Consider the following 10,148-nt stretch of genomic DNA (forward strand, 5'->3'; position numbering starts at 1 on the left):
GCAGCCCCGCCGCCCGCGCTCGCTCCTCACGGCAGCGGCAGCGGGGCGAAGCCCGTGCTCCGCGAAAAGCTGGGCTTTGGTGTCATCAGAGCGTCTGCCCAGGCATTTCCATAACGCCGTCTCTGCACTAGAAGCTGCATGCAGCAATGCTTCTCCGGGAGCAACACCGCCTCGGGCTAGACGGGCCCGTCCCTACACACATTTGTCAGGCACGTTTCAGCCAGATGCCGATTAGGTTATACAAACAGTCGAGAGACTGTCTGCCCGGAACAGCTCCCCATCCGATAATGAGCCCATTCGCCATTGTCCTGCTACAGTGAGTAGAGATTCCTAGACAAAACCACACAGAAATTTTCATTTGGAAGAATTCTAGCAAAACCTTTAATAAATATTTTTTATTTAAAAAATAATTATGAAAATAATTCCAACACTACCACAATACGTACAGTACTCTACAACATTGCTTTATAGCCAAGTATACAAAGAATACACTCTTTAAAAAAAGTATACAGCAATAGCAGGGATAGGTTATTGCCAGGCCTTCAGCCAAACTCTTTATCATCGAAATAAGACTATCATTCCTACAAGCAACAGCCAAAAAAAAAAAAAAAATCCTAATTCCTACAAGTAACCACATGGGCCAGTTCAGTCACAGACAACAGCTTTACTGCTTTGAGTCCTCTGCAGACAAACAGGGAGAGAGTCTCTGCTTGCAGGAGATGCTGCTCAAGCATCTGTTTCATCAGTCCAAGAGACTTACAAATATTAGACCTTGTTCTACAACCCCTGCTTGATACCTTGCTCTCCAGAACACACCTAAGAAAAAATGCCACATACAAAAGGAATTGAGAAATAGCGTTAAAGGGAAAAAAGAAAGCTTATACTTTTCCCCTGTCAATGTGTCATGAATAAAAGGTACTTCATTAAAGCACTGAAAATACTAGCTTTTACCTTTACGTGTTCAGAGTGTGTATGAATAGCAGCCACCCTTCCAACAGACATTGCAACTAAAAGCCAGAGCAGCCATTTACCCTGAATTTGTAAGAGATGCTGGGGTGGGGCTAGTAAACCCAGCTGGAATCTCCGTTTGGCAGGGTGGTAATGAGCAAGAAGGCATGTAGGTGTGACAGGTTAAGAGGTTGATTTTTGCCGTGGTGAGCTATTTGAGGAGTAGAACGTCTTCTTACAGAGAGGAACAAGAAATTGATTTTGTTTTTCCTTGTTTAACAAAAAGACTAACAAGTCTTGCTTATGATACCATTGTCTGTGAGGGACTTGTCATGGAAATAATTACTCAGTAGTAGCAGCAGACTTTTTGAAGACTATGGATTTATATGTCGGGAGACAAAACAATGTACTCTGCTACAGATATAGTTTCTGTACAAATTGAAAAGCACATAGAATTCTGAACTTTCTAAAATTCGTTATTAGATCACAGAATAATTTTTCATTTAGGTTGAAAAGACCTCCAAGATCATTGAGTCCAGCCTTTGATCACCACCTGATGGATTAGGCCAAGGCACTAAGTTCCACGTCCAGTCATTTCTTGAACTCCTCCAGGGATTGTGACTATGCCACCTCCCTGGGCAGCCACTTCCAAAGCTTAGCCACATTTTCAGGGAAAAAATTCTTTATGATATTCAGCCTGAACTTCCCCTGGCACAGCTCGAGGCTATGTTCTCCTGTCACTAGTTGCCAGGGAGGAGAAGCCAATCTCCATCTTGCTACAACATCTGATCCTTTCAGACAGTTAAATTACTTCTGAGGCTAGCAGGTCCCTACCAAATAGGAACCATGCTGGTACTTGCTTGATGTAGTAAAGATTTTTTTTCTATAATTTTCTTGGTTATTTATATCAAATTAATATTTTTTTAAATACTGGCTTATGTATAACTAGCAAAGTGGATTGTTGGTATTTTTTTTTAGTGAAATGAATGGGCATAACCCAACAAATGCATCAGGAATGAAGATTCACTACTGTCTGATGCCACTTGACCTGTTTGATCTAGTGTATATATGTACATGCAAGTCTATATTATTACTATGATTCATAAAATATCAATAATCCCAAGCAGCTATAATTTATTGTAAGAACAGTATTCATCTCACATTTTGGTTGGTTTGATGTTTTTAATTACTTGCTGCTTGATTGATTGTGGGAATTTTCCCTAGAAAATGACAGGAATTAAAATATACATAATTGGTGACTTTTAAAAAGACCAAATGTATGGATTTTTTTCTGTTTAAGAACTTCTTCTCTGTGATATATGCCTGGCTAATAACTACCCAGGCATTTAACATAAGGATACTTGCAAGCCATCATGCATTATGGGTAGACATTAGATGATAACAGTATCATTTTTTCCTCAGAATTGTGTTTCTCTGATATCACAGAATCAATTAAGTTGGAAAAGACCTCTGAGATCATCGAGTCAGAGCTTTGACTGAATACCACCTTGTCAACTAAACCATGGCACTGAGTGCCATGTCCAGTCTTAAATCCCTCCAGGGACGGTGACTCCACCCCGGGCACCTCCCTGGGCAGCCCATTCCAACATCCAATCTCCCTTTCTGTGGAGAAATGTCCATCCTAAACCTCCCCTAGTGCAGCTTTAGACTACGTCCTCTTGTCTATCAGTGGTTCCCTGGGAGAAGAGGTGGACCCCCATGATGCTGTAACCTCCTCTCAGGCAGTGCTACAGAGTGAGAAGGTCTCCGCCGAGCCCCCTTCTCCCGGCTAAAGCCCAGCTCCCTCAGCCGCCCCTCACAGGACCCATCCATCCTCCAGACTCGTCTCCAGCTCCGTTTCCCGTCTCCGGACTCGCTCCAGCACCTCTCTTGAAGTGACGGGCGCCGGCGGGAGGCAGTGCTGGCGGCGTAGGGGCACCCGCGGGGCTCCGGGCCCGTGCTCTGGGGGCTCCGGGGACTCGGTGGGCAGGACAGAGAGCGCTCCGGGGGCTCGGTGGGGCTCGGCGGGCAGGACAGGGAGCGCTCCGGGGGCTCGGTGGGGCTCGGCGGGCAGCGCAGGGATCGCTCCCGGTGGGAGCCGCCCGTGCCCGGCGGCGCTGCTCGGACCGCCCGCGATCGGTCCGCCGGGCCGGCAGGGGGCAGCAGAGCGCGCGCGCGGCCCCACCCCGCCGGGCAGGGCAGGAGCTGCGGCTGCGCGGCGCGCGCGGCCTTTTCCCGTTTGCTGCGGAGCGCAGTCGTTGTGCGGAGCGGGCCCCGGCCTGAGGGACCGGACAGTGCCTGGCACGATGGTCGGTACCGGCACGGGGGGGGCTCGGGGGCATCGCGTCCGTCATTCCGCGCCCGCCGCGCCGCTCTGCCCTCACGGATGGAGCCCGATTGTCGCGGGCTCGGGGCGGCCGTCGGGCGCCGGCGTGGCAATGGCTGCCATTCTGACGGGGCTGCGCCGCGGGCGGCTCGAGGAGCTCCAGCGGGGCCTGGGCCGGCCCGATTATTGACATGGGCCGTGTCCTGCGGGGTCCCGCCGGTGCCGGCTGGGTCAGGGCCGAACCCCGAGCCGGGGCTGGTACTGCCCCCGGTGCCCTGCAGCGGCCGCGCCGGGCCCCGGCGTGCGGGTGTCGGGCTGGCTGAGGGCGGGGGGCTGCAGGGGAAGCGGCTCCGTGGTAGAACGGGCCAGAGAAGTCACTGGGTTTGCAGGACTGCCAGGAAATGAGCACGGTCCGGTCCGTCCGGACGGGCCTTCAGTTAAAAGATGCTTTGGTAGAAGACGCACTTTGGTTTTCTATTGAAACATTAGTTCTTGTGGGAGGGGTAGGATTTATGGGGTTTGATGTGTCAGGTGTGGTTTTTTTCCATTTCGTTTTTACGGTGGTCTTAATCTAAACGTACAAGAAAATCTGTTTAATTCCTGATTGCACTATGGTTTTATTCATGACACATTTAGTTAGAATGATCTTGGCTTACAGGGTTATATGTTAATAACATGTAGCTTATGTTTCTTACCCAAGGGGTTCGTGAAAGTTGTCAAGAATAAGGCATACTTCAAGAGATACCAAGTGAAATTCAGGAGAAGGAGAGGTATTAAATTCTCCATAACACAATTAAATGTCCTTGGTGAATATTCCTGCTTTGTTCATACATCTTGCACACTGCAACTCTTTTTCAGAGGGAAAAACTGATTACTATGCTCGCAAACGTTTGGTAATTCAGGATAAAAACAAGTACAACACTCCTAAATACAGGATGATTGTGCGTGTTACCAACAGAGACATCATCTGCCAGGTAAGGCCTGTGGTGTTTGCTGCTCACCTGCCAGCCCTGCCAGGGTGAAGTCAGCACAGAGAGGGAGCCTTGGAGCACCTGGGTTTTCTTAGGCTGGGTCTGCACAGTGTTTATATTGTAAAACAGCTCCTTAGAGGAGGACAATCTTCAGTGTTAGCACAACTTCAGTAATAAACCGTGTGCATTGTAGAAAAGTTTTACAAGTGTTAGCACTTTTGGTGATTTGCAGTGTAAGATTGTACTGCTTTAATGATGCTGGGATAAGTAGAACACTTGTGGGAAAGGGAAGATGTCTTTGGGTTGGTTGTTTTTTTTGTTTTGGTTTTGGGGTTTTTTTCTGTATTTAAAGAGCTTCAAAAGGAGGCCTTTTTTGCTTGGCTGAAGAAACCAAGTTGACAGTGTGACCTGTCAACCTGCACTGACTTGTGCTGTATCTAAAAGTGCCTTTTCTTTTGAGTTCTATTTCCGTGATGTTGTGTGGCACACGTGAAGCACTGAGGCCTTATGATGGCTTTCCTGTGAGATGAAAGGAAGCTGGTAAACAAGAGCACTAGGCACTTTTTCCTGGTCATTAAGTATGTGGTTGGGTGTAGCAATATATGCAGTTCCTCACTGTCGCTAACTTTTCTTGTTTAATTTTTAGGATGTTTTGACTAATTTTGAAGTTAAAAACTTAGGAATGCTTGTTGTATAATAAATATATGTTGCTGAGCTCAAAAAGGAAGCAGCCAAGTTTAAACTTGGTTTTTCATAGAATAGTTACCTATTGAGAACAGTCAGTTCAGTCATTAATGGGGTTATTTTATCTTTGAAACCCAAAATGAAAATGAGTGGTGGCAGGGCTTACATCTGACTGACAGTGCTTTTCCAGTGTGTCAGAGTCCTGCAAAACTGGGGCAACGTTTAGATGTAGAGAGGAGATGTGAGAGTCGAAAGGAAAAGGTTCTATACATGGAAGAAACAGCAGAAACGTCTCTAATAGTTCTACTGTCCCACAGCAGACCCTGGGATGATGATGGTGTCAGACTATGGTTAATAAAGTCATTCCATAAGGTTACTAACAGTGTAGCTACAGTGTGCTTATTGTATTTTTTGAGATGTATTAGAAAATAGGACAGAATTCATCCCCATTCATAATGATTCTTTGAAACGTTGCTTTTATAGGCAGTTTCTGGCCTTTTTATCTATGTGGAAACATAATTACTGGTTGGTGCTGACAAACATTTTAGTTGGCCTAATACAGATTTGAATTCTTTGTGTCTTTACTTGAGGAGTTGATTACTCCTTCTGCAAGAACAAACAAACCACAAGGCAGGGGTGGAACAAACAAATGAACAACCCCCCAAGAAATGAAATCAGCACCACTTGAGCTTGCGTGCAGAGCTTGGCAGTTCTTTATACACTCGGATCCAGTGTTGGCTTGAGTAGGTATCAGAGGAGCAAGGCATGGAGCCCATGGTGGAGCACTAACGTTTGTTTGTTGCCAGATTGCCTATGCCAGAATCGAGGGGGACATGATTGTGTGTGCGGCCTACGCCCACGAGCTGCCCAAGTACGGCGTCAAGGTGGGCCTGACCAACTACGCTGCCGCCTACTGCACCGGCCTGCTGCTGGCACGCAGGGTACGTACTGCACTGCACTGCTCTGCACTGCACTGCTCTGCACTGCACTGCTCTGCTCTGCACTGCTGGGGCTGCTGCTCTGCTGCCCTGGCTCCTCGGGGAGTGGAGGCACCGCTTCCTTCACTGGTGTGTCAGCCCACCAGAGCCTTTGGGCTTCTCAGAATTGTAACTTTGCTGCCATAATAGATTTGATGTGTCTTGTGTGACTGTCAGGTCACTGTGACAGGTATGACAGCATGCAGTCTCAGCTCCAGCAGCCCACTTTTATGTCTCAGCCCTTAAGTTTGATGGAGGGAGGGAGTGAGGATAAAAATTTAAGAAATGCACCTTAGAGTGTTCATAAACACGTAAACAGCAGCCATCCGTTTTCCACAAGGGTTCATGAATAAGTCTTTAGTGGTGTACCTGTAGAAGCGGAAGGTTGGAACTTAACAGACACACTTATAGTGGTGACTGTAAAAAGCTTTCTTATTAGTATTGGGTGCATACTTTTTTAAAATAAATTTGTTATAGCAGTATTCTACTGCAAATTCACATTATAAAGTAGTGGTAATTCTACGTTATTATCAATAAATGGAGGGAATTTCAAAAGTGCATTTTCTTTCCCCACAGCTTCTGAATAAATTTGGCCTTGATAAGATCTATGAAGGCCAAGTTGAAGTCACTGGTGATGAGTACAATGTGGAAAGTGTGGATGGCAAGCCTGGTGCTTTTACATGCTACCTGGATGCAGGTCTTGCCAGAACTACCACTGGAAACAAAGTCTTTGGTGCTCTGAAGGGTGCAGTGGATGGGGGCCTGTCTATCCCTCATAGGTAATGTGTGTTACAAAGAATTTCTTTAGGGTTAGCCTGAGATGCTTCTGTATGTGACGCTATTTACATTTAATCAATTTATGCTGAAATAATTTTGTACTGACGTGGTAATGGTCATTAGGTTCTGGGTTTGGAGGGTTTTTGTTGGTTAGTTTTTAATTGACAAATGCAATGCTGGTAGTGCTGCTGGGAATCTTAGAGCTGTCAAGAGATGTTACGAAACTTGCAGAAACTGAAGAGCTGTCTCGTTGCTTTTTCTAAAGATCAAGTGAATGCCCTTATCAGATCTTCAAAGTATATTTGCTTGGTTTAAGTCTTCACCAAACCATATGTAGGTATTAATTTCACTGTGAAAAGCAACATACCAGGTACAAATGCACTGGTACTTGCTACAGTTGTCAGTACAACAGTAAGTTCGAGCAGTCCACCTTCATTTAGAACTTTCACATGGATATTTTGACTGTTACCTAACACTGATATTACAGCTGAGTGCTGCTTTCTGCTAGCAGCAATGGAGGAGAAAAAATCTTGGGATCTTTAGTGTGTTTTCCTACACTCTCCCGTGCTGTCCTATTCTTGGCTAATTGTCCATTTTTTTTGACTTGGCTGCTACATGATGATACCTGCAGTGACTGAGCACGCTGTAGTTGGTCCATGGTGTGTATGTGATGTGCTGCAGTGTTTCAAGACGGGACTGATGGCAGCTGAGATGAACTTGAAACTTGTATTTTTAATTTTTTATTAGAGGGTCCTATCCCCTCAGTTATCTATAGGAGAATCTGATGTATCAGTCATTTCAGTGTGCATCTTAGCCTCTAAATTGGAGCCTTAATGTGCCTGTACCTGCTGTTTGACAGCACCAAACGTTTCCCTGGCTACGACTCGGAAAGCAAAGAGTTCAACGCTGAGGTTCACCGCAAGCACATCATGGGCCAGAACGTGGCCGATTACATGCGGTACCTGATGGAGGAGGATGAAGATGCCTATAAGAAACAGTTCTCCCAGTACATAAAGAACAATGTAACACCTGATGGGGTAAGCTTTATGCTGCTCGAGCTTGGGCATTCATGGAGATGCTGATAAGTCTTGCATAGCCACTGCTGTAATAACGCAAAGAAATCTGATATGTAAAATGATGTGACTCATGTTGTATGTTACCCATGCAAAGAAAGCAGTTTTTTCCTTTATTAAGGGCTCTGTAATATACTCTAGGACTCCTGAAAGTGGACTTTTTTGCCTGCTGTGAAATTCAATATTCTGCCTATAAATCCAGGCTTACAGGACCTAAATCTGTGCTGTACCACTTCCTCCCCTTCCCAATAGAGAGACTAAAGTAGAAGTTTCTGTACAGACTCTCTACTCTTTCCTAGTCCTCCCCACAGCCTGTCATTTCTGCAGCTTTAGTGCTTGTAACTGAGAGTGAGCATGTAGTTGTGGGTCAAATCTGTGGTGCTGTTTGTGTGACCCTAGAAGGTAGTTCTGCCATTCGAAGTGATGAGAGAGAGCCCAAAGTAGCATTTCATGAAGGTCTAGACTGTAATACACTTTATTTTAGTACTGCTTCACATTTTGGTTTCCAAAATGCTAGAAGATAGGTAAGAATACAGAGGTGCTGCTTCTACTTTTTCCAAGTATTAAAGTCCTTCCAGATGGCTTGTGTTGCTGCCTGTAGTATTCTTGCTTGATTCTCCTAGTAAGTGATCTTGGAGCTTTAAAACATAGCTCCCTCATATCCCCTTTTTAGGCTACAGCAAACTTCATTCTCTATCCCTTCATTTCAGTGGGGTTTGGGGTTTTTTATAAATTTAATTAGTTGCTAGTTTTTTCTAATGAATTCTAAAAATAGAGTAATGTAAATGCCAACTTCATCTGCTTTCTAAGCAAACAACAGTTATAGCTTGTATTCAAATGAAGTGAGTCTAGGACTTAGGTCAGTGGATAGACACTAGCTCTTTGTACATCTAAAAAGTTTTTCACAGCTGAGATATCTTAGTGGTCTTAAATAACCACCAGCAAAAGTCTTCTTAAATTGTGCCATTTTGGAGCCAGAGTTCCTTTGAAACAGAGCTGCATTATTGTATGTTTGGGGTCAATGCAGGCCCAGGAATCTTGGATTTCTGATAATCTTAAAACTGGACCACTATGGTAAATTTAATTTTTTTTTTTCCCAAGATGGAAGAAATGTATAAAAGAGCCCATGCTGCTATACGGGATAATCCAGTCCATGAAAAGAAACCTAAGAGGGAAGTCAAGAAGAAGAGGTAAATTTCTCATTCTTTTTTACATCTGTGTGACTTCTCTGTTGGCGATATCTTATTTACAGTAAAACAAGTAATGCAATTTTGCAGTTGTGTCACCAGTCACGTGTTCTGGACCAGATTAAGATACAAGCAGTTCTGTATAACTTTGCAGTTAACTCTAGCAGTAAGAATATGAAATTCAAGAGCTCTTAACTATTTAAAAAATCAAAGTGAAGAATGCTTGTGGTTTGAGTAGCTGGAACAGTATGTATCTTCAGGTCCCAGGGTTTTCAGTGAGAAAACTACTTCAGCTGAGAGCTCATTGACTATTTTGTCAGAACCAAACTATTTTGATTTTTAAGGATGTGGGAGAAAAGAAAACAAGACACAGCTTTTGCATTGGGCTTGATAATATAACGCCTATAGTTCAGTCACACAGAGTTTCACTCCAGAGAAATTAAAACTGTTCAGCCATGCTTTTTGTGGTGCCCTAACTACAGCCTTAAATCATTATGAGGAAATAATAAAACATGTTACAGAAGTGGGAATATATTCACCACTGCACTTTTAATCACAGTTGTGATGAACTGCTACTTTTTTGTTTTGGACCTACTGCACACTGTGTTTCCATTGCAGATGGAACTGTCCCAAGATGTCCCTCGCCCAGAAGAAAGATCGTGTTGCTCAGAAGAAGGCCAGCTTCCTCAGGGCCCAGGAACGCAGAACTGAGAGTTAAGACAACTTCCACAGTTTTCTGTGAAAGTTCTGAAAATGTGGCAATAAATTTATTGAGGAAGCGACTGTGTAAGACCAGCTTATTTATATATTTTATAAAAATAGAGAATATTTTTTATTATCTAAACGTTCTGTACCTGAAAGGGTTTTTTTCTCCCCTCTCAAAGTACTGTGAATTGAGTTTTCAGAGAAGAGAGGTGACAGACTTCAAAGACCAAGGCTGCTGCATCAGAATTACTTCCATAAGAAGGAGAAGGAAGTTAATTCGATAAATTTTTGGCATGGTTAGTATCAAGGACTAAGTATACGAGCTTGCTGCTTCTAACTAGAGAAAGATGTAATTTTTTTTTTAAAGGCTGTACCTGTCCTTCACAATTCTTTCAGCATACTTCATGTTTGGGGGTGGGATGTCTGGATGATAGAAAAAGAAGGTTTTTTCCTAAAAAACAGTAGAACAGTAGGTTCTAAAGCCTCTGCCCAAAGGTAAC

At 44.3% G+C, this 10,148-nt stretch overlaps 1 protein-coding gene and 1 non-coding gene across 2 annotated transcripts; both read left to right on the forward strand.

Annotated features, from left to right (window-relative positions):
- Positions 1–146: 146 nt before the first annotated feature.
- Positions 147–9,726, forward strand: RPL5 (ribosomal protein L5). Its single transcript, XM_014884293.2, has 9 exons — positions 147–316; positions 2,744–3,257; positions 3,975–4,044; positions 4,133–4,248; positions 5,736–5,870; positions 6,483–6,685; positions 7,543–7,720; positions 8,858–8,946; positions 9,562–9,726. The coding sequence occupies exons 1-9, from the start codon at positions 147–149 to the stop codon at positions 9,659–9,661; spliced, it is 1,575 nt and encodes a 524-aa protein (XP_014739779.2). The 3' UTR covers positions 9,662–9,726.
- On the forward strand, positions 7,294–7,390 carry LOC148222825 (small nucleolar RNA SNORD21). Its single transcript, XR_015805565.1, has one exon. It is a non-coding gene; the product is annotated as a small nucleolar RNA SNORD21 (small nucleolar RNA).
- Positions 9,727–10,148: the final 422 nt, after the last annotated feature.

This window comes from Sturnus vulgaris, chromosome 9 (genome assembly GCF_052056855.1).
Source record: "Sturnus vulgaris isolate bStuVul1 chromosome 9, bStuVul1.hap1, whole genome shotgun sequence".
In the NCBI taxonomy this organism is placed as follows: Eukaryota; Metazoa; Chordata; class Aves; order Passeriformes; family Sturnidae; genus Sturnus; species Sturnus vulgaris.